Source organism: Calidris pugnax, unplaced genomic scaffold (genome assembly GCF_001431845.1).
Source record: "Calidris pugnax isolate Ruff unplaced genomic scaffold, ASM143184v1 scaffold25, whole genome shotgun sequence".
NCBI classification, from domain to species: domain Eukaryota; kingdom Metazoa; phylum Chordata; class Aves; order Charadriiformes; family Scolopacidae; genus Calidris; species Calidris pugnax.
Genome location: NW_015090805.1, coordinates 522892 through 548345, shown reverse-complemented (window position 1 = coordinate 548345; position 25454 = coordinate 522892). Strand labels below are relative to the sequence as shown.

Here is a 25454-nt window from a genome sequence, read left to right as displayed (position 1 = left end):
TTGAAGTGAATCTCCTGATCATCCCCTTGCAATGCTTTGGCTTGTATCATGTAAGAGTCCCAAAGCATGCAAACTAGACTCATTTCAGATAAAAATAAACGTGAAGATGTACACCAGAAGCTCAGCCAGTGTAATACAGCAGATGATGGGCATTTAGTCCACAGGGCAAGATGGAAGCTTGTCAGAAGTAAAAATTACTGCAATGCATTCAGTAGGTACCTCAGGTTGTCACTAACCCAATTGTTTTATTTGTCGGTCCATTCCTATTTCATTACAGTAATTGCTAATGCAGACTTTTTATGTGGGATTTTTATGTTGTACTCAGCAACAATTATCAATCCTGATCTGAGAAACCCATCCATTTGGGTATAGAGACAGGATCTATCTCTGGTCTTTGATGAGTTAGTATGGGAGTAGAGCTAGCATGTTCACACATAAATTGTATGTAGTTTTTGGAGAGAAGCAAGCTAACTATAATATACTTCTTATTAAGAGTTGAATGCAAATCTGAAATGTGATACAGAGCTCATAAAGATACGCTGGAGAACAGTGGAACATCATAACATAAAAAGCCCTGATACTACTGAATACTGCTTTGCAAATCTTTGTACTTTATCCAACTTTGTCCAATCTCATAGTACTATGTTACACTTTTTACAGTTACACAGGCTTCATGTCTTTCCCTAGCTTAGAGTTCCTACAATCAGTTGTTCTGCTTATCAAAGATAAATAAATACATCTAATCAATCACATGTTGTACCATTCTTTGCATCAAGAAACAGAGTAAAACTAATTAAGTAGTATTTGAGCAGGTTTAAATTGTAATTTTAATCGGGTAGTATTTCATTCTTTCAGTCAGTATCAATCCACAGCCAGTCTTTATTAGAATGAAATACCACGGGATCTGAATATCTTTTCATTTTACTAGGGTAATTATTATAGATTAGTTTGCTCAGAAAGGTAGCTTCCCAATTCTGTGTCTAGGCACATAAGTAAAGATGGATTAGTTTTGACACCTTGCAGGTGTTGAGAAGGTGGGCGAGAGGAAATCAGCATCATTCTCATTGACGTATCTACAGTAGAAAATTGGGTTACGTATGCAGATTTTAAAGGCTAGGTGTGTGTGTATGCGTTTGCAGTCTGCTGAAGTTTATCTTAGACTCTTTTAAGGGCTAAGTTCCTATATGGAAAATGAGGCATAAATAGCTTGAATTTCCTTTAATTTCTGGAAAGCTTCAAAAAAGGAATGAGGAACAAGTGGGAGGCGTCAGAGACGATGGAAGTCTGATATTTTGTTGCTGTAATCTCCTCTAGGCCTTACTTCAAACTCATGATGTAGTGGCACATGAAGTTTACAGTGATGAAGCGCTGAGAGTCACACCTCCTCCCACGTCTCCATACCTAAACGGAGATTCTCCAGAAAGCGCCAACGGCGACATGGATATGGAGAATGTAACACGAGTTCGGCTGGTGCAGTTCCAGAAGAACACAGATGAACCAATGGTATGGAGGGAACCTCAGTATTTTTCTTGACTCTGTACTGATAAAGACCAGTATTATAATGATTTGAATAACACTTTCTGCATTTTGAAGTAGGGTTGCCAGTATAACTGGAATAGTTCAACAGCCATTGCAGATAAATATCCTCCTGTGTATATACTTAACTTAAAATGCTATGTATACTTTCATACTACCACTGTACCACTAGAGCTGTTCTTGTTTAGAAACAGCCTTGTAGTGGGCATAGCAGATTACGCTTTAAACCAAACTGAACGCTTTGCATTTCAATACAAAATTACAATTTTAACAAACCAGAGTCTTATATGCTTATATCATAAATTATTGCATCTTCACTTTATCAATAGCATCTATTTTCATTGATCATATATAAGTGAGTAGCGAAGTTTTTTTTTTAACTTTAAAATTTATACCTTGCCTTCAAGCTTTGAGGAAAAGTGACTGTTCTAACCACTCAAGAATCACTGCTTGCTATTGTATTTTAAGAGTATAAACATTTCTTTTTGTAGGGAATCACTTTAAAAATGAATGAACTGAACCATTGCATTGTGGCAAGAATTATGCACGGAGGAATGATTCACCGGCAAGGTAATCATGTGTCATAAATAGTTTTGTCTTCAAACACAACTTTTTAGATTATTTTCTACAAACCATGTAACAGTACGTGCTCCTCATTTTGATTGCTACTATGCCATAGTAGTGCGCCTGTGTATCTGGATGGAGTCCTATCAACTGCCTTTGTTACCTTCCATTTGCAGATCTCTTTGAGTGAAGGCCCATTATGTTTCATTTACACCTTAATTAAGATCATGGAAGTATAGCTTAGTAAGAGATTGATACGCCAACAATGCCTGTAGGTGTACTTACTTAATCCTCTGGTTAAAAAAAAAAAAATTAAAAATTTAGACTAGTTACAGTATTTTCTTTGCAAAAATGGAAGCTTTTTTCAGCAAAAAAATTAAATTTCTCTATATATTTTCACAATTCTTGAGGATCCTTTTACTTTTGATGTTGAAGTTCATAAAACAATTTGTGAAATAAAAATATTATCATTATTTTCAGTTTTCACTACTATAGCAAATCCTGCAGACAAATCTTTTCTCATCTTCAGTCTACTCCTTTCCACTTTGTATGTCCAGATCAGATGTCAGAAAATATCTGGGCTTTTTCCTACTTTAAACAGATACATTTCCCTGCTAGGTTTTTATCTGCAAGTTTGGATTGCACCCTTAAAATGGTTACTTTAGTTTTTCCAGTTTGCCATCTTTTTTTTGGATGAGCACAAAGATTTTCATCATTTGTCAGAGCAAAGTTCCTTTTAGCTTACTCTTCAATTTCAAAGGAAGCTAGGAACAGGTAATTAGGGAGACAAAATGTGAAACAGTGAAAGGATACAGCATTACTTTCCCTGATGTATTCACTTTGTCTCCTTGACATGATCAAACCTGTCAAGAAGCGGGAAAGATAAAACTTTTCATATAAGCAAAGATAGAATTCATATAGACTTCTGTATTCCTTTAGGTGACCCTCTGAAAGGCACATTTAAGACAACTAGGCAATCAGACCCAGACAGTATGAGTTTATGAAAGGCAGGTCCTCTTGACTGACCTGACCTGATCTCCTATGACAAGGTGACATGACAGGCATACACTTTGCTGGGTAAAAAACTGGCTAGACGGAAATTTAACCCATTAAATTAGTGCTTCGTCTATCTAAGGTAGCTCTTCTGCACATAGGTTTAGTTTGAAAATGAACTACACTTCACTGTTTCTGTAGTATTGTTATCTTTTTTTTAAGTGTTTATAATCTAGTGCTCTAGATGCCTCTTAGCTTCACTGCTTCATTCAAAATACCTATATTTATAATAGTTTTAGTTAATAGAACAACACAAATATAAGTTGACTGATCTCAAACACAACATCTCTTTGAATGCGGTCTGTGGCTTTTGTTTGTTTCATGTTTTTTTAATGTTGTTTCTGCTCTATCCTCTTGCTGTATGGAAAACAGCCAGCAATAACAGCAAAGGCTAGATAATAGATCTGCTGGGAAGGTTACAGAAACTATGTAATTTAAGGTCTAGCAGTATTAAGTACAAACCGAGCAATTCCTAATCACAAAATAGTAGCTGCTGTGATCTGCCTCCTGTCTCTATGCCAGCTGTATCTAGTCCTGCTGGTTATAGCTGTCCTTACTGAGAAGGTGGGAAAGTTGTAGTAGTGAGATAGGCTTGTAAGGATGCCCCTTCCAGACGATTGAGCTCAGTGAGAATGAAATACCAGTTTCAGTCATTAGAAATTGTCCTTTTGTTGACTTGTCTGCTTTTATAGTATAAGTAAATTAATTGCATCATAGATCTCAGGCTTTTAATTATGTCTTGGCTTTCACCTTTGTGTTTGTGCCTTAACTTAGCTCAGTTGTCCATTCACTTTTTACCTGTCGATTCTGTTTAGACTACTCATACTGTAGATATTATTTTCAGGTGGTCTGCCTATAACCTGAGTTCTCAGCAGCTCTCAATATCTTAAACCACAGGTTTTTCTTTACTGCCTGGTTTTGGGGCATACATGCTTAAACGTGAATTCATTCTTAAGATTCATTTAAGAAGAGGTCTCAATATGGCATTTAAAAAGATTTCTGAAGAAGAGAGAGGGCTTAAAGGCTGCCCATTTAACCTCACCACAAGAACAGCACTTGTACATTGTCTATGCTACATTCTTAAAGTGAGTTAATATAAAACTCACACTGATTTTTTTTTTTAAACACTGATACCCCTGATAACATTTATTCATTTCTAACAAAATGTATGTTATTACTTAGTGAAAATATGATTATATGTTCACAGCTTTTCACTTTCCAAGCTACAGAATTTTCTTCTGGCTACAAAACATGTTTATGAATAGGGACTCCAAGAATTTGTTCTGTCTTCTTCCTTATACGGTAGGATTCCTCATACTTCTGTGCAGAGCAAGAGCACACACCTCCTAAAACTGTCTTCACTATGACTTGCAAAGACAAAGAAGGAAATAACTTACTCCAGAAATACACCCATTCTTTATTATTACAGATGTGTTATACATCAGTAATTCATGAATAGCTTAAGTTCTAAATAAACACAGCACTGCCAATAGAAAAGGAACTAAAAGCAACCAACATCAGATGGTTAAGCACAGATATCATGGGAGCTACAAATGGTATGGAAGACTCGTTATTCAAAAATGCCAAGAATGCTCTTTTCCAAGAAGAATATTTATAAAGAGAAAAAAATTTCTGCAAATAATAAAAGCCACTTCCCTCTAACTGAAAATGTCTTACTATAGTTTATCAATGTATCTGCCCTCCAAAACAGAATGACCGTCAACTGCTAAGTATAAGTATCCATGCTTTATTCCCAACTTTTCTGTACCCTGCGCCATTCCAGAGAATGAACAGAACAAGATTCCCTGTCAGAGTAACAGAAATGGGAAATGCTCCAGAAGAGGGGATTTTATTTAAGTGCACTATTGAAATGATTTGATACAGGGATATTACTGAGTCTGATTCTCCTTCTAATATTTAATTCCATCAGATTTATATTTTGCATAATGCCGAAGAATCTTTATACTATTCTAGGGCATATGCTATTTCTGATTCAGTATTAGTGTTTAATAACCATTACACTAACTTGAAACACAATTTAATTTTGGCATGATACAGTAAACACAGAGCCTCTTTTTTTCTTTCAGAATATTTTTTTAAGAATCGGGTATTGAATGCCTTCCTGAGAAAGTCTGCCAAAACTGAACTTTCAAAGTGTTTCAGCAGAGATTTCATCATTAATATTCTAGATGTGAACTAGATTAATTTGAATTTCAGATGCAGGACTTGCATTCACATTCGGTAACCTATTAATTGTAGTAATTTTTCTGCCGAAGAGTGGAAGAAGAATTGTGATACATCTTTTTTTGTAACTTCATTGTCAGCAGATCAGCTCCTGTAGAACTGTTTGAAGCATTTAATGTGGCTGAAAGACTTATTCTTAAGAATACTGAAAGTTTTTGTAAACTTTGGGCTCTCTGCTGTAGCACTGCCAAGCAAGCTTCTGTTTCGCAGAAGAGGGGCCAAAGGGAATCATAGCAACCGAGCTTTTCAGGATTATTCTGTTCGGTTCAGGCTGTACTTGTGTTTAGCTGGCACACAGTTTGATTTTCATGTGTTTCTAGCAGCTGAAAGTTTTGCTTGCATTGTATTCTTTGGAAAAACTTACTGGTTTGGTTTGGGAAAAGAATTCTAAGGATTTTAAGGATTTTAGTTGACTGACTTTTTTCAGGTAATTTTCCATAAATATCTTTTAGTTTGGGAAATGTTTGTCATTTGCTAGTTTTCCAAGTAAGATTAATTATATTAGGTATAGTAATTATATTAGGTACAGTATTTAGAAAAGGATACTTGCACATATTATTTAAATCATACAGCAGAAAGAAATGTATGTGAAGTAAGTGGTCTTGTCATATGTCATTATATATTAAAAACATCTCTGGCTAATAATAAACCATGGAAGATTTTTGGAGAACTGCTAGAGAATTAGGTGTGCTTGAGCTACTCAAGTCAGAAATTATCACCCAAAAAGAGCCTCATAGGTTGCTTCTAATCCTGAAGATAATTAATTCATTCACTGCCTCCTCTCTGTTGAGCTTTTGTAGCGTCTTAGAGCCACGTTGTAGCATGCCATTCCCATCCCAGCTTCAGCAGGTCGGTTTATAACTTGCCTAAGCTAAGTAGGTATTTGTTTCATTGTCTGACATTGTAGGTCATCACACCAATTGTTGACGTGCAAGCTGGAGTCAAGTTGACATACAGAAAATGCATGCTGTAACTTCTGCAAATCTAAATCGGATTTAGATCTGATTAATGTGTTCGGTAGTTGTATGATAAAATACTGCTTGAATATCTCTGTTGAATCTTTCCAGCTGACTAGTTGCAGGTGGCTTTCTTTTCAATGTGTGGGTTTTTGCAGTGTCTTTGTAAGGGACTGATGTTTCCCCCATGTACTTTATAGGGTACGTAAAGGTCGACGTCTCATGCTGGTGTATTGACTGCACTCTGAAAGGCAGATTCATAATCTTTGGTAGCTAATAAGTAGCTATCAAAGTCCTTTTCTGAATGTAGCCAAAAAGCTTATTTTAATATTGCTTGATATTTACACCTTTGTATGCATATTAGTACTGTTTTACAATTATCTCAATTTGTAAAAACACGTTGGAGGTGATTGTGTGTTTTGTTAACTCCACAGGTACGCTACATGTAGGGGATGAAATCCGAGAAATAAATGGAATCAGTGTGGCAAATCAAACTGTAGAACAACTACAAAAAATGCTTGTAAGTGCCTGAAATCTTTCTCATGTTCTCTATAAAAGTGCCTGTCTTATTTTGACAAAACTTTTACATAATTGCATTGTGACTTCCCCTTTTTCTTCTACTTCTGCTAGCCTGCATGTACATGTAACAAAGTCTTCCTGTGTACAGCTGTTTTTCAGTATTGCATTTTTTGCACATTATACCCAGGAGTAGTAGCAGGCACCTCCAGGTATCATTTTATTTATTCGATTTAGTCCCACAGAAAAGATTATTGACACCCAACCATTCCTGACAGATGTGTGTCTGACCAGCTCTTTAAAAAACTTTTGTAATGGAGGTTCCACAAAGTCTTTGGGCAGTTGACTTTATTGTATGACTCTTACACATTTTAGAAAGTTTTTTCTAATGTCTGAGTTTCCTTTTTTGAAATGTAGGAGTTTCTTCTCTCTAGTAGATGTAACAGTAAAAATACTGCTTTTCTCCTATTGATCATCCTAAGCTAGTATATAGAGATCATGCCCTTATTTTAAATCTTCAATCTACACCAAGTGTAGTCACTGAGAGAAAAGAAACTTTTCTGAATTATTGGTATAATTGCTACACAAATACAAAGACAAGAAATCATAGAACCATTCAGGTTGGAAGTAACTTCAGGAGGTCTCCAGTCCAATCTCCTGCACAAAGCAAGGTCAACAATGAATTCAGTCCAGGTTGCCCAGGGCTTTTGCTGGTTAAGCCTTGAAAACACCCAGAGACAGAGATTTGACAGGACAGGTGTCTCTCTGGGCAACCTGTTCAATATTTATCATCATAGGGAAAAATATGTTCCTTGTAACTACTGTGGCTCATGGTTGTTGATGTTGCAAAGAAAAAAAAATATTTTGAGGTCACAGTCTGGGGTTTGCAGGACAACTCCATCCTCGGCCTTGCTTGGAGAGTCTGTTTGATACTCTATAACACTTGCAAATTTTTCTGCATGCAACCCTAATCATGGAATTTTGGATGACATCAATAATCCTTTTGTTGTGTCGAGAACCATATAGAGAAGCTTAAGTGAGTCCAGACAAATAGCATTTTTGTGGCTCACAATAAGCCAGCCGAAGTGAGAAAGGGCAAAAACTCCAAGCTCACTTGAAGTGATCTGCTTACCTTTCTGCCCAGTTATCAGCCACGTGGTGGCACTTATATTCAAACTGTTACTTAAGAATATTTGGCTGAGCATGCACGTTGCCACAATCTTCTGCTATTCTGCAGTTAATACTTATTATAAATATTCTTATACTATAGTAAGTGCAAACTAGCAGACCCCGTGTTCTGTTCTGATGAAAGACTATTTCTTCCATTTCTACCTTTAGTACAGTAACACGCAGATTTCCAGAAACTGAATATGCTTTTGCTATTTAACATGTATGACGAAAGGGGAGAAAATGTCACTTTAGTAGCAAAGACTCTGTGGATCACAAGGATATACCTACAAAGAAAAGATTGACATGGAAGAAACGTATGCAGCTCTGAATGTCTCTCCTTAAAATGCAGCTGTATGTTCTAGGCATTCAGAAACTGGTCAGGCGAACAAACTGATAGTGTATGTTTATGCTTTAGATTAATGAGAGACTATTTAAAGGTTTGTTTATAAGTGAAATCACAAATTAGCCATAGCATTTTAGCTTTCCTGAATATTTTCTTTAGGAAAACATAGCGCTGCTTTCGAACTATGGTGCTTTACTTTCAAGCACTAGTGATTTGGCAATTTTATCTTAAGTATCTTAGTCTTTAAAGAAGTGCTTCTCTTTTTGCAGAGGGAAATGCGTGGAAGTATCACCTTTAAGATTGTGCCAAGTTATCGCACGCAATCTTCATCCTGTGAGGTAATGAATTTAATGAACCATCCCGTTTCTTCCTCAGTCCTGTAACTAACTGCCTGCTGATGGCTGAATGTTACTGCTTTCTGGGAAATTGTTTCTGCCTGTCCTGTTAGATCACGCACACCAATTTTACAACAAAGATAACGGAACACGAGTAGGTCCCACCTACCTACTCAGCCCTGTCTTCATATTCATCTCATCAGCACGTTAACTAACTCTTTACAGCCTATTAAAAAAAAAAAAAATACTAGGAGAGGGGATCCTCAATTCATGCATTTTGGAAGCCCCTTCAAATTTACAATTTAAACTAATTCTCCAGGAAGTCTGTTAAAGTTCCTAAGCTGAGGAACAATCCTCCTTTTTTTAGACATTAAACATTATTTTACTGCTTTGGGCTGTTAAGGGTTAATTGAAGAATCTGTTTTTGTATAACCCTGTTGAGGTAAATTTGTGATGGTTGTCTGTAACAGTTACATGTGGCTTAATATGTTTCCATGAAAAATTGGTATTTGTCATTACAGAAGAAAAACAGATTTGGAGTTAGTTCTTGTTGAACTAGAAACTTGGTATTATGGTTTTTGCACACTAATGTTTAATTCCCTCCTGCTTACAAAGTTATGTTCCAGATTGCAACTGAAGGGAATTAAATTCTAGAAAATGGCTACTTGAGAGATACTGTTCCAATTTAAGCATACAGATGGCATATGCACTATGTAGATGATGCCAGTCTTTCTGTGCCACATGCTTAACTGCGCAAACAGTTCCCAAATTAGAATTCCAAGAGTGAAATCACAATCCCTGTTGAAGTCAAGCACCTTATCTTAATTAGAGCTGTGATTTCACCCTAATTGTTTTTGTATTTCAGCAGATGCTAGAACATGCAGAAACTGCTGTTACAATTGTCAGAACAATCTGTTTGAAAGAAAAAAAATTACTTCTTTTTGGTTGCCTTCTGTACTTTTAATAGAAGTCAACAAGAACTAAAAGGTTTTAGAGGTAGAAGGTTTGACAGTTTTCATCTATGAGACTGATTTTCTTAAATGGTATAAATATGAAACCAAAAGTTTTTCATTAAATGCAAAGGTTTTAAAAAAAATTAAAATAGAAATTCTAGACTGTGCTGACAAACTGGTGAAACCATATACCTGCTAGAAAGATGACTGTTTGGAGAAAATAATTCAGCATACAGCTTTAAATTAATATCATTAGGTGTCATTTTAGTAGTGGCAGTTCATCTCTTTTCCTTAGCTTTGTGTTGCGGGTTCTTTATGACTATTTACTTCACAGAAGAGAGGAAGATGGACTCTTACCTTCCTTTGGTAAAACCAGCAGAACTAGAAAAAAAATAAGCATGTGTATTTATCACACTTTGTGGCATTTAGCATTCATTTATTCAGAGGTGCCTGAGTCTATTCCACCTGCTCGGTCACATCTATGACCTTGGCTGGTTTTTCAACTGTTACAAATGCACACAAAAATCCAACATTTTTAAGTCGTCCCATTAACGCATCACTACTGTTTTGGTACAGAGAGATTTTTTTCAGATTTCAGGGTTACAATTCAGATTATGAATCAAATTCTTAAGCATTGATAAAGGCTGAAAATGAATGCTGAATGATATTGCTAAGACACAAGAAGCTTGCTTCTGATGCTCTTTAGCTGGATAAATTCAGAGATACTGGGTCTTCACTAGTATAATCTTACTAGTTAAGGTATTTTTGGCACTATTTCAGATATTTCTGTAAATTTATGTTTGGCTCTGCCACCTCAATTGTGAACTGGTGCTCACATAGTGTAGTTTTACCAGAAGAGGAATATAAAACAGAATCAATAATTGGGGTTTTCTTAAGGCTTCTATCATGATCACATCACTGGATTGCAAAATAAATCTGTCTATATGCCTTTATATACAAAAGTATGGGGAGGTATTTTTGAGTGGAACTTATTTTTCAAACAACAAATTTGCATCTCACTTGCCATATTTTTCTTCTTTTATGGGCAGCGTTGTGGTGGTATTTTCTAAACATTATGCCACTTTTGCAAATTTAGGGAAGTCTGATCCCTATAGTATGTAACGTTAGTTCAGTGCCACTAGGCCGTTGCCAAAATCTCAACTGAATAATTTCAAATTTTTTAGGGATTTTTGGCTTTTACTGCACCCCTGCCTTCCATTCAGTTACCAGGCGTTCTGTTTCATGGAGTAGACTTTGCATGAAAACATAATACTTATGAATTCCCTTGTATAAAAATTTAATCAGCTGAGCTACTGCGAAATGACCTGTTTGGTAATTGATGTGGCAAATGGCCTGAGTTACTCGGAAATCTAGGTAACACAGTGGCCAGGATGTTGTGTTTACTGGTTCACATACCCAGGAAATTACAGCCTTACTTAAATATGAACTTCAGTATTTATTGTAACATATTCTTCTTATGGCTAATGACTGCGTATGCGGTTTATACATTTCAGCTAGTGCTTTAGCCAACTAAGTAAGCATTTTGCTCTAGCTACACTTCCATTCTTACTTCATACTGACAAAACAACCTGAGTAACTTTTATAGTATCAGACACGTGAGAATGGCAATAGAAATACTTTTTTTCTGGAGAAATGGTAATCAAAACATTCTCAAACCAAGAAAATTTCCTTCAAAGGGAGAAGAGCCTTCAAGAGGGTCTGGAAATAGTCTTTGGATCTTGGAGAATGACACTCCAAGTTACTCTAAACTTGTTTTTCTCTAAATGACTTGGGTGCTTGCATCACTTTCCAAAGCTTTCCCTTGCTAAGCCATCACTGATTAAGTAAAGCATAACTAACTAGGTTAAGGGAAAAAAAAAAAAAAGATAAAATTAATTTTTTGCCTTTTCTTAAAAACGAGAAATCTGCAGAGACAGAATTGCAAAGCAAGCAGAAAATCTTTTTATAAAAGAAGGAAGTCACTGCTTTTTTGGAGAGAAATAGCTCCTAGCTGCTATTTGATAAAGGTGATGCCGATAATCCTGTACACACACAAAAATAACAAATAACAGTTCCTTTAGGCTTTTGTTTTTCTGGGGTTTTTTTTTGTTTTTTTTTTCTCAGTAATGAATAACTTATATGGTCTCATTAGAGCATTTTAAATTTTAAACTTGTTATACTGGAGTGATTTTGTAAATAGAATTACAGCTGATTTCCCCCAGTTGCAAGTAACTGTGGGAGCCAAATGACCGCTTTATTCTTATACATATAGAACTTGGAACCACAATGATTTTGCAGCCATAATAACGTCAGATCTGTCCTCAACTGTGTTAAAAGTATGTAAATAGCTATATGTGGAACTTCCTATGAAATCATATATAATGAGTCCACAAAAAAAGGGCAGAAGTTCTAAATGAGTTTGTTGCACATCAAGCGTACAGGCAGCAAAAGTGCTAAAGTATTGCCTGTCATTTTAACTTTTTTTGATGCTTTTAAATAGCCATGAATGCTATCGCATCATTTGTATGTTAGACAATATTAGTATTCACCTGATTGTTGTTGCATGAACAATTTAACTCTAATTCTTGTTTTTAATTTCTTCACAAATGGCACTTATATTGACAAAATATAACAGGGATAACTTTGGGGTTTTTTGAAAACTTTTAGCCCTTTCTTTCTGCTATCCTTGATGCTATGTAAAATCACCAGACGTTCCAAAATTGACCTTTGACATGGAATATTATATTCCAAAATTCCTTTGGGAGTAGAGGGGATTAATTTTTTTTATGTATGAGCGAATTATTTTGTTTCCTGAAGAGATGGCTCAGTTACCTGATCTTACAGAATTAAGTAGTATACAATCAAAATGGCATGTGAAATAGAATGCTCTACAAGTGACCTCCTTGTCTCTGCAAGACCCAGTCATAAATTCTGATTACCTTTTCTGTAGAATTTCCCCGTACACACCCCTCATCTGCTGTCTTCTCACTGAAGTAAAGTAGTCTGAGTTAAGAGAGGTAGCTTTTTTAAAGAGGTATACTTTGGCAAATTTTAATGATTTTAAGCCCATAAGAGTGTTGGAGGAAAAAAACACCTCAGTATGCTGTAAAATGGTTGAGGAGGGAGAAGAGAGTATCCAACTTCTTTCTCATGCGTTAGCTTCAGTGTTTTGGAGACACTGCATAGAGATGCATCTTACAGAGTAGAAACTAATCAACACTGACCTCCACCACGTAGCTGAAAAAACGTTGAGAATCGTCTTTAAAATGGAATATGTGCCTCATTCTATTCAAAGTATTATTCAGCATATAACTTTCAGGTAATTACCTTTAACAAAGACACCAGTATGACTAATGGCCTTTGGCATTGTCAGCCACATGAGATCCAAGAGGTCCCAGATAGTCAGTAATTAAAAAACTGTTTGATTGCTAAGGCAATAAAAAAAATAGTCATTACCTAGGATACATCAAAATGTCAAACCTGAATCTTCAATTATGGAAAAACTTTTCAGATTTACGGAGTTTGTAGAGTGGAAACTTTCGCAGATGAAGCACCTAAGCAAATGGTTGTAAGGCTGTGGATGTAACTGTTCTTTTAAATATATCTGTGTTCCTGTGATAGTGTTGTGTTGTTAATGAACCTTGTGTCTTATTTCAGAGAGATTCCCCCTCTACATCCAGACAGTCCCCAGCTAATGGTCATAGCAGCACTAACAATTCTGTTTCGGTAAGATTTCCAGTTCCACACAGAGAAAGTGTGAAAGTTTTGTTGGTGCTCATCTGCCATTACTGTTATACTTATCGTGTGGTCAGTGGAAAATTTTGTCCTGATGGTAGAACCAAGGTTATTACATATGTGACTCCACATTTTCTTTTGTAAGGGCTTTTTCCCAACATATTCTCATTAAAAGCCATATAGTGAATTAAATGTTAATAACTGTAACGTGACACTTCAGTCATCCTTAAATCATTGTTAGCAGTTTCCTCAAAACTAAGCAAAGGTTTAAAGTGGAAGTTTTATTACCATCCTGAACTTTGGAAGCAGTGTTTGAAGAGAGAGTAACTGTGCAGTTGGTATTTCAAGACATTTTAGACTCTTTTAAGTTTTGTGTTTTGAGAGACCTCTGGAACGTGTACTGGTTTCCGCTATCTGAGTTAACGAATTGGTGTGCCCTCTGCTGTTGTGGTACGTGCACATACTTTGTGAAATATGAGCCTTGCCTGGATATGAAAAGCAAAAGGAAGTGGCTTTAAACTGCACTACAAACCAAGCTATTATCATCACATCTTTAACACAAAGTACTTCTGTTTCGTATGTACTTCAGGTAGAAAGGTGCTGTTGATCTTCTGTTTTTCTAAAGTATATTAATGTCAAAATTTGTCTTGTTTATCATTTGTCATTGTTTGGACCAATGTAGTAACTGTACACATAAGTTTCTTCAGTAAGAGTGCTGTCAATACCGTGAGTTCACAGGACCAGCTAAAAAAAAAACCCCACCCAAAACTGAGTAATTACTCCTTTAACTATTAAAAAAATTACAACGTAGAAATTATTTGCCACAAGGTGAAGTGTTTATTAATGCAATGAAAAATAATTGTGAATGAAAAAATTAAGAAATTTTTGTGAATTTAATTAAATTTGTAACATCATTAATAGTTATAATCTTATTCCTCAGCACAATTAATCATACATTTCTAATAATAATTTTTAATATTTATAATAGTCATCCTTCTCTTTTAAAAATAAGACTAAGTATTAAGTGGAAAAGGCATTTACGTAAAGAGCCTCTTTCACTTCACGGTGCTTTTGTGTTGAAGATGCTGAATTACTTATTAAAAAGCACATTCTCTATCTGCTTAAACTTTTTACCTGCTTTCTTCAGCTTGCTGCTAAACAGCCTGGGTTTGATTTTTTTTTTTAAGAAAAAAATATTTCTAAACATGGGTCAATGCGTTATACTTCTGTCTGACTTACCATTTTACTGTAATGTTGTATGAATCACTAACACATGGTGTTGTATACCCTTAAAAAGTAAAATGAAAATTTCTTCTCCTGGGTTGACTTTATTCTGCAGGACTTGCCATCGACCACACAACCAAAAGGACGACAGGTGAATAGATATCCTCCATCGGATTTTTTGTAAACTTAGCTGCTAGTGAACATCCCTGCTTATTGTTTCCCCCCTCATATTCTGTGTGTGCTGGACTAAAACATTTAAGCTTGGAAAATTTATTCCATTTTTTTCATTTTTCTTTTTAACTCATTTGTTTGTGGCTAATTCAAAATAGTATTTTTTTCATGTGTCCATATGTGTGAGAGTTACAAAATCATTGTAAATTTAACTGGAGATGTTGTTTTAGTTCAGAATGCATTAATAGACTTGCTGTTGCGCAGTGACCTGTGCGGATTTTCATCTTAGAGGAAAGCTTGAATTTATATTTTAGCTGAAGTGGAGACTAGTATGGCAAATTTCTAATACTCTACTCTAAAACATTATACTGACAAAGATTCTAAAGCTTGAGTTGGCTTATAACTAATTATTAACATTAAGAGAGCTTTTCAATGAAAAACATTAAGGACAGTTTCTAGTATCAGCTGAGAAGTTTGAAGATAGCCTCTTAATATTTTCAGTCCTAAGGCCCAGACCCAGTAACCTCCCATAACTTTGTTACTTAGACAGTAGTACATGTTGTCATGGTCCAAAGAAAGATCTTCCCTCTCCAGAGAATTCCAAGAAAGCACTTAAGGACTCTGCAGAGGATTCCCTATGATTCCCTTTACAGTTCTAAGAATTCAGGTTTTCTAATGCAGCCTCCAAATCAACACGTAACATCAAGTGATTTGTGATTCAGCTTCAATAACTGCTCCATTTATATATGACCCTTCCAGAGTCTGCATCTGAATCTTAGCTGTGGACTCAACTTCTTATTCTACCAAGGGTTTTAAAAATAACTCTTGCAATTCCGTTCAAAAGAGTTAATGGACTCCGTGATCTGTTGTCTTTGATAATCTTTTTATACTACTGTCTGGTTAAATTGGCTGGAATACCTGTTGCAAGGATGTATTGATCTCACTTCATTTCCCATTTTTAAAGCTTACAGCTATATGGTTCTTTTAACATTCTGTTGTCTTCTGAAGTTCCCAGCTGCCTGAATGTAGTCCTGGAAAGGGTCAATGAAAGACCTTCCAAGCTGTTGTTTTAGGCTTCAGGCTTCCTTTCGTAAGGTATTTTTCCCAGGAGAGGAGAGTTTTTTCAAGGCAATATCAGAATAATGGTTTTCTTCGTACTCATACCATTTATAGTTACCTGGTTTTTTCAAGTCTTTTTCCATTGAACCAGCATATTTTTCTGGTAGCTTGTCATCCTGGAAGACAGTAAGGACTTGGATAACAGATACATTGTTATCTGTAAGGAAGCCTGTAACAAAGCAAACGACTTTGTAGAGTAGGGTAGATGGTTGGACTCGATGATCCCAAGGGTCTCTTCCAACCTCAATGATTCTATGATTCTATGATTCCATGACCAGCCAATATATGGTGGATAATGGCTCAAACTGGAGCAGGGACTTGTCAAGCAAGGAAGTTTCTAGATGGCAAAAATACTGCTCCCTTTTCTAGACCTATGTTAGATAAGGTTAAGAGGAAATAAGGGATTGATTCAATACTAATTACTTCATAGAAAGCCAATTATTAAATAAACATAATTGGTTTCAAAATATCCTGTTTTTCAGGTGATTAAAGAAGTTGGATTGCTTGTCTAAACTCACACACTCAATGCACAGCTGAACGAGGGTCAGATTTAGTATACTAAAATTTGCATTCTATATTGTTATTACCATCTGATGCTCTCACTGTAAACATAAAAATACATCAGGTTCAAGATAGTAGTGATTAACTATTTTAAGTTAATTTATTCATGTGTTGGGTTGAAGATTGGGTTACTATAGGAATGAACTTGTGTTCATTCAGTGTCATGAACAGTACTAATACTGCATAGTTACAGCTGGTTTTGGAGCAGAATTTGAGAAAGGTTGAAAAGTATTTGTTACAGTTTAAATGAAGAACATTACTTTGTAATGTAATTATATTTTTTTTTTAAATCTAGTCAGTTTTTAGTAAGAAAGTCAGTAGTAGAGCATACAGCTGTCTGAAATGGTATAGGGTGATGCTTGAGGTTCATAAACTGTAGCAATAACCCATCTTGGACATGACATAAATCCAGTTTTAAGATCCTTGGATGCATCAAGGCTGTAATAAACATATCATAGGACTTCAGTTGGAAAATACAGTACAGTTCAAGTTGTAAGGTGCTGGCTTTTAGGCTGTAATGGTTCATGGTAGTTAATACTGATTTGAGGTACTCTATCAGTTTCTTACATGTGTTTATTTTTGCTGTTTGGGTTTTACAGTGTGTAAAAGACACAAGCTCTCAAAATAACATCATACGTCTCCATTATTTGCTATGGGGCTGGGGTTCTTTTTCATTTTTGACTATCACTTATGCTTTTGCCATTCTGTTTCTTCCTTTGCTTGTTGCAAACAGTATGTGTAGCTACATTCACAGATCAAAGTTTCACCTGTTAGTCTTATTACAGTATCAGTAATAATATTTCAGTGTCTTTTATAAACTCTTTTTTATAGATATATGTAAGAGCACAATTTGAATATGATCCAGCAAAGGATGACCTCATTCCTTGCAAAGAAGCTGGCATCAGATTCCGAGTTGGTGATATTATCCAAATCATTAGCAAAGATGATCACAACTGGTGGCAGGGTAAACTTGAGAACTCCAAAAATGGTACTGCAGGTCTTATTCCTTCTCCTGAACTTCAAGAATGGTATGACTTAAGTTTTCTATAAAAATGAATTTAGCTTTGCTTTTATTTCTTTCTTTTATGCTTTTCATTGTTGTTTAGCTAGTTTTTGTATAATTTTTTCAGTTTTCAAAAAAAAACGTTTATATATTGCCTCAATTTGTATGGCATTGATTATTTTTTTCTTGTATATGCATAGCAGTAAAGGTTGCATGCACTCTCTAAGTTTCTAAACACTGTATTCATTTGTACTGATTATGTGCAAGTGCTGCAGGAATAAGGTGTTAGCAAAACGTCAAGCACAAAGGTCATTGAGGGACTTTTGGGTTTTTCTGTCCTTTCCCAGTTTGATGTGAAAGCCAAGAAGTAGAAAGAAATCACAGTGAAAAGATTCCTGAATGACGAATGAGCAGCAGTGGCATTGAGTACCGCAAAAGCAATGCAGCGCTCTTGCAGAAGCTGTTTAGTAAATATCTTAAATGTATCAGCACAAACTCTGGCAAGCAAGTCCTGGGCCATGAATGGTATGGCCATAACTTAGGAAAGTTTTTCAATATGGATAATCTAGCCCAAAATATTTCATACAAGATTTGGTACCTAGAAGAATTAGAGTGCTGTAAAGGGTTTAACAGCACCTGTGCCACCTGGACTGGCTAGGGGAGATTTTGCTAGATGAGAAACAGAGATAGACAAGACATTTCATGCCATCTCAAGAGATCCTTTGCAGGCCCTGACATAAGGGAGACACTGGTATATGTTGCAATAGGAACGCTTGCAATACTTCATCCTGAAGATCCACCTCAAACTGGCTCCACAGCACAGCGCAACTTGCTGTGAAGTAATTTAGACCATAGTGGTCTTTGCAGACCTCATGCTCTTCAATCTAATCTGCTGCAGAGTGGTCTACAGGCATTCTAATGGTCTACAGTAGCTACCCTTCCTCGATCTACGAGCTTTAATGATGTATCGCTGCAAAGATATTCTTTATATCAAAATACCTCTATATAGAAGTGTTAAGTAATCAAAAAAAATTTTTTTTATATTTCTACTGTACTCTTATACTATTAGAAAGTCTTTTTTTTCCTAATTTGTTCTCTGTAGCTTTTTAAAAACACATTGATTATTATAACAAAAAAAAATTTTTCTCCTCCATACACCAGGCGAGTTGCTTGTATTGCCATGGAGAAGACCAAACAGGAGCAACAGGCCAGCTGTACTTGGTTTGGAAAGAAAAAAAAGCAGTACAAAGACAAATATTTGGCAAAGCACAATGCAGGTATGAAAAAAAAGAAATGTAAGTCTCTTCAGCAGGTTAAATTTTTTACAGTCTAAACTTGCCATTAATTGTTCAGCTGGCACTGTTACATAAGCCTCATGAGTTACTTAGGAAAATCTAAGTAAAATTCTAATTATGCCAACATTACTTTGCTTGTTCTTTGCTATTTAAACACACAATTTAATCAGTGAGAGGCAAGCTGCAAGAAAATAAATGCCTCGTAATATATCCTAATATAGGCTTGCATTGTTTTGGTTTATATATTTAAAGGAGCACTAGAAACCAACAGGATATTAATTGTGCAATTTATGTAACTGTACTGTGCTCTACAGAAGACTTTTCAGTAGCATCCTTGTTAATATATGTTTATAGCTATAGGTTATATATGTGAAAACATCACAAAAGGGCATTTTTCTTGAAGTGGTTTAGCTGGAAGTGGAATAAGAGCCATTGTGTAGTCAGTGTGTTATTTACAGTTACCAAATAGAATAAACTGTGGAAGTTCATCCTCCTTGTGGTGATTTCTGCCTGAACTCTAAGTTTTGGGTTTCTATTTAGACTGCTGAAAAATTGACTTTTTTTAGAAAATTTTGCAAGCAGAAGCACAGAGTAAGAGATCCTAGCTGAGCAAAATCCATTAGTTTCAGTAGTAAAGAAGAAAGACCCCTTCATTCATGAGCAGAATTTAGTTGTTTTCTTCTTTTAATATAAAATACTCAACGTGTTGAAACCGTTTGTATTGCTTTTGCATTGATATCACATACTATGATCTCTTGGGAGACTAGTTTTTATTAGAATTAAAAGATACACCTGTCCAAACAGTATAATGAAAGTATTTTATATATTGCATTAATTTCTGGGGTCTTTTCAGTTGTATTCTTAACCGCACCAATTAAATAATGTAAATCTGTATTTTTACATTTCTCCTTACCCATACAATCCATGTGCAGTATCAGAGCTTGCAATATATAGAATCATAGAATGGTTTAGGTTGGAAGAGACCTTAAAGACCATTGAGTTCCAATCCCCCTGTCCTGGGCAGAGACACCTCCCACTAGAGCAGGTTGCTCAAAGCCCCATCCAGCCTGGCCTTGAGCACCTCCAGGGATGGGGCATCCACAGCTTCCCTGGGCAACTACATAATATCTGTTCTACATATCATTACTACAGAATTTATATTCACTTAAAAGTCACTTGAAAATAAAATCTCAAGAAAGTCAAAAAACAGTAATTGTCCTTAATTCACTGTTATATTTAAGATGTTCGCAGTTAAATATAAAATTACTTGTTACCCTGAAGACCCTTTCGGATTGTCTCAATATTTATGAGACAGGTAGAGATTGAAAGTTTTATCGTATTTCCTTCTTTTTGCTGGTTTGACATTCTGGTTGTTTTCATGTTTCCACTCCATTGCATTAGCACTAAACTGTGTTTTATTAATTATGACCCTCACAAAAACTGTTGAGAATAAACTGGATTTTGTTACCTAAAGTCTTCAACAATACTGCTTTTAAAGTATTATCAATTGCTCCCAACAAACATTCCCACAGCATTGCCACTCCTTTCAGCTGTGCCAATATAACTTTGCATGGCCATGCTGTTAACTGGACTACCAGTTAACAACTCAACAAAAAACACTAATTCTTTTTCTTTGGGGCAGATACATTTTTAATAGAGTTCACAGTGCAGCTACATAGTTCATAGTATCAGTGTTACTAAGCACAGCATGCTACAAGGGAATAAGCAAAGGAAAGAGGGTGGCCGGGGAAGGAGAAGGAGCAGGCAATATCTAAGGAGCAAAACTAGCTCAAAGACTTTATCAATTAAATCCCCAAATGAAAGATAATTCAGACTTTCCTATATTGATGTAGGTGGTACATTTTGGAGAAGGTTGACAGGACTTTGAGTTGCAGTTTGCCTGCCATAGTACTTCTCACCATCAGTGCTGTTAGTCACTTTACATCAGAGCACAGTATTTGCCAAAAGTTAGAAACATGAACAATAAGAAGTATCATACTGATCCATAAAAGAAACTGTTCATAATACCATCTGATGCTTCCCCTTCACCCAAGAAGTCAAAAAGTTAATGAAAGCGCAGGTTGGAATCAAAATTTCTCTTAGAAATATTTATTGATCTCAGTGTCCTTGAGGTATTAAAAGTGATGCCAGTAATATTCCAGGGAATGGATATAAAGAGGATATAAAGAGGTTCACTGAAATGCTATGGTGTTTGCATGAGTATAAGTTTAACTAAAGTGGTACTGAATTTACCTTCTCTGAACCGCTCTGTCACATCTGGTATTGTTAGGCAGAAATATACCAACTTTTGCATGCTTTCAGTGCATCTGTCTCGGAATAAAAAACAGATCTTTTCTTCCAAAATAAGTATATTTAATTATTCCAAAGTAAGTACAATTAATTTGAAACTGAGAAGTCTAATCTAGATGTCAAGCTGTTGCTCTTATGAGAAAGTAGAATTTATTTCTCTTTTATTTTATAAAATTCAATAAATCATTTAGCAGTATGTAATCTATTTGGACTTCCCTGTTATTTTTGCCTTAGCGATGAGACTGAACTGGCGTGCTGAGAAATGACCTAGTAAAATACTTCATAGTCAACTGAGATTTGTGTGGCTGGCTAATGATCTGAGAGCTAAGATGTTGGTGTTGATATATTGGGATATTATTGGACCTAGGACTGCAGTTATTCTGCAAATCAGACATAGTTTGTGAATTAAATATGTCCATTACTTTTAATAATTAAAAGCAAATATATTCTCCAAGAAAAATATAATCCCGTTTTTCTTTCCTCCATACTTGATATTAGAGTATTGTGTCTTCAGGAGACAATTTCATGATCATACATCTTATAATTGTGAAGTCAGTTTCAAACCAAAGCCCACAGAAAAAATCAAATATTTTTCATTATTAAGTTGACTGACATTTTTATAAATGCTCTAGAGATACACTGCAGTGATATATAGAAATATTTTTTATTTATTTTTCTGAAATGTTATTGCAGGACTTCATAAAAGAACCTTCTTCAGCGCATACTAGAACTGTGCTTCATATTATGCATAATGTAGAAAATTGCCAAGCTTTTATAAAATATGTTTATCATTTCTTAATGTGATTTATTTGCCTTGTGTTTAGACTATTGCATGGTAAAGTTTATTTTGTGCATATACTTTTTATTTTACTAATATATTACAAGCCATATCTCAATGACCCCTGTACATTTTTCATGCTGTCTTACTCCCAATGGCCTCTGTGCATGTAAGTAACCTGTCAAGTGACAATGCCTCTTTATTTGCTTCTTACTGTTTCCTTTCAAAGACTCCTTTTCTTTATTAGCTAGTAACACAGAAGCATTAAAGTTCAGTCTTTAAATGTGCCCTGTATTCCTCATATCTTGTGTATATTAAAAAATTAATCATTTTTCTTTTGCCTTTGAAAACCCTACAATCATTAGTTAAATCCATGTAGACTGAGACACATCTCCATGCTTTTAGTTTGTGATGAAGGCATTAATATGTATCATTTCTGTTGTTTGATCCTGTTGTTTGTATCTAACATAATGTGGTTTTGTTCAAGAAGAAAAGAAAAGACTGGGTTTTTTAATTACTGTTTTTTAATGGAAAAAGATACTTGCAGGCCAAGATGATTAGAATGGTAAAACTGTTTAACATGTTGTAGGTCTTTTAACCCTTTCTAATATGAAATGAATTCTTAATTAGTTCAAATAGTGTGAAGTTGCAAAAAGGACAGTAGTAAGAGTTCCATGTTTGTGGAATGGAAGAAAAATATTACAAAATTCTTGCTTGTAATATTTGGGGAAAGGTTGAAAGAGATTATTCTTTAGGATGAAATTCAAAATGCTTCAAATGGACTAGGAAGTTTTCATATCTGTATCTTTTCAAGGTGTCAGAGAGTTGAGTATGTCAATGGACTAATTTCTAGTTTGATCAAATTGAAGTTGTTGTACTTTTTCTCTAGGATTAAAAGACTGCTGTTGAATTGAAAAATCTGCCCTATAAAAATAAATACATTAAGTTAAATCCTTTGCTGCTTTAACTGGGACTTTAGTACAAAGAGCATGTGATTTTTGGCAGGCTCCACACTCTTAATGCTGATCTTGGTGGCTGGGAACTTCTAGAGCAACCAAACTAAAGCTTCCGCCGCTGCCTACTTTCCTCAGGGAGTTTGGACAGGGGGAAAGGGAGAAGGAGAGGGATATATTCAGACTGTTCCTAAAAGATGGATGGAATGTAGTTGAGGTGAATACACCAGCTTAGGACTTGGAAACGCACCAAGATCCCATACTTTAGATGCAGTCTCTCCTGTCTTATTTTTATAGCAAGCATAAATACAGAACTGAAAACTCTTGTTCATTATTCTGCTCACAATTGCTGATTGCTGTAATCTTTATAAATACAATTAACTGCCTCCTGGCTTCTTTTTTTCATTAGAATTCTGCAAGAATTACCAGACATGTTGTGTTATTGGGCACAGGAGGAATAAGTTGTTTTTAATGAACAAAACTTGATTTGTCAATCATTATATACCTTGGCAATTGACAATAGACTGATAGGCATGATGGAATTCATCCAATTTCAACTGCAGTTGAAATTATTTTTGAAACAGTACTTTTACAATTTTTCCCTAAATATGATAGAGGTTCTTTTATGTAATGCCATCACTTTTCGTTAGAATTCTTCATTCTGTCACAAGTTTTAAAAGCATGTCAATTTAACTAGCACGTGTGTTTAAAGAGAACTCTAATTACAATTAACGTGGTAGTTTTGAAGAATGAATACCACCAAGTATTTGCGCTCTTCTCTATATATTTCTCATAGATCTTGTTAAAACATGATTATGAAAGTATCCCTATCTTTAGTGTAAATAGATGTTCTCACATTGTATTCATGTTGGTCACTGTCTACAGATTTTTCTTTAGTATTGCTATTTCTTAGGAATGCAAATGTGAATGGCATGCCATTTTAGCTAACTTTTGTGGTCTGCTGAATACTGCATGAAAGGACATGCAATCCTTGAGCATTTCAGTAGCTTTGTTATTGCTTTTTAACAGTTTTTTAAATGAACTCTCTTGTTAAAATTGCATAAGGAAATGGTTTTATTTTCCATTAGATATTATTTTGTATTGTAAATCTAAAACTTGCTAATTTGTAGTGCAATTAATTATCACCTTTAATATGCCTTTTTTCTCATCCTTGGGGGGGGTTCTTTTGTGTTCTAGTGTTTGATCAATTAGATCTCGTCACATATGAAGAAGTAGTAAAACTGCCAGCATTCAAAAGGAAAACACTAGTCTTACTAGGTAATTTTGAGTTATTATTCTGAATATTAACAGCATAGTTTTGAACCCCTTATGGTGGAAAATGTATAATTTACTTTTTGTGTTGTGGATTAGGTGCACACGGTGTTGGAAGAAGACACATAAAAAACACACTCATCACAAAACACCCGGACAGATTTGCTTACCCCATTCCTCGTAAGTAGCAATCTTCAATGTACTGCAAAATTGTTTGTATCATCCTTGATGACATCCCCATTGTACTACTACGTGTGTTCAGTTCTGCTGAGACAAATCCCATCTTAAAAGTGGGAACTGTGGTAGGACTGGGTTATTTCTCTTTTGTTTTTTCAGAGGGAGGGGTAGTAAGTAGCACCACTTTCACATGGAATGTTTCTTCGTATTCACAAAACTTCTTGTTAAGCATACTTCTCTACCCCCAAATGTTTGTTAATTTAGAATGAAGGCTAAAACGTTTTTCATTTTTCTGGGCTAATTTTACATTTACAGTTCAGGTAAGACTGGAACAGCCTTGACATTTAAAACTGTGTATAATTTCCGTGAGAAGAAATATAAACTGAATTTCAAGGAAACCTTTAATGTCTACCTTATCTGAATGTTTTAAATTGCCTTTCACAGCCTAGCCTTGAGGGAGTGGTGTTATACTAAAATAACTTTCCAGACATCACAATAAGAAAAAGAAAACCCAATTAACTTCACGGCTTATAAGTGGGTTGTTACGAAGAGCACAGAGGTGTTTTCCCTTCACAACAATCTCTAGCAATACCATGGCAGGTACCATTACATATCCTACTAAAAGATGTCTTGGAGGTGCACCCTTTTTCCTCAAGCTACGCATTCTGAAACAAGAGCATCCAGCAGCTAAGTCTGTCCTCTCTGTTTCAGGCTGACTTCAGAAACACCATACATGGCTCAGAAGGGACACTGCTGACCGTTATGCTTTAATTTAATTTTCTCTATCCTTAGCTTTACTTTAAAATTGTGCTAAGGTGTTTGTCTACCTATAAGGATTTTGTTGTTGCTATAAAGTATTATTTTTAAGAGCTTATCTGTAAACCTTTATGGAAGGGGAAAGGGATTATCTGGCTGTTGATTTAAGTTGTCTGGGCTTGCTTGCTAAGGAGTTAGACAAACACCAGTGCCAGCAGAAGGAAAACAGAAAGACCTAGCCCTTTTACAAGATGAGTCATTAAATCACCCCAGCAGCAATGTGAACCTGCACTGTTTGTCACACTACTGTTCATATCGAGACACTAAAATCCTGGGTAAGACACTTTAAAAGTGCAGTGACAGGAGCACGTGGTATATATTGTGCCTATGTTATTCAATACAGACAAGATTATGCGGGGGGGGGGGGGGG

The 25454-nt window shown here is 35.5% G+C and overlaps 1 protein-coding gene across 16 annotated transcripts in view; it reads left to right on the top strand.

Annotated features, from left to right (window-relative positions):
* CASK (calcium/calmodulin-dependent serine protein kinase (MAGUK family)) overlaps positions 1–25454 on the top strand; it is a 186898-nt gene that overhangs the window by 148931 nt on the left and 12513 nt on the right. For 3 of the 16 annotated variants that reach the window (XM_014938104.1, XM_014938106.1, XM_014938120.1), the window contains 10 exons: positions 1315–1503; positions 2028–2106; positions 6788–6873; positions 8652–8720; positions 13328–13396; positions 14745–14780; positions 17312–17508; positions 18645–18760; positions 24017–24097; positions 24191–24271. In XM_014938104.1, coding sequence (XP_014793590.1) covers positions 1315–1503; positions 2028–2106; positions 6788–6873; positions 8652–8720; positions 13328–13396; positions 14745–14780; positions 17312–17508; positions 18645–18760; positions 24017–24097; positions 24191–24271 — 1003 coding nt within the window. The remainder of the gene's footprint in view (positions 1–1314; positions 1504–2027; positions 2107–6787; positions 6874–8651; positions 8721–13327; positions 13397–14744; positions 14781–17311; positions 17509–18644; positions 18761–24016; positions 24098–24190; positions 24272–25454) is intronic. The other 13 variants (XM_014938107.1, XM_014938105.1, XM_014938108.1 and 10 more) reach the window with 7 other exon arrangements.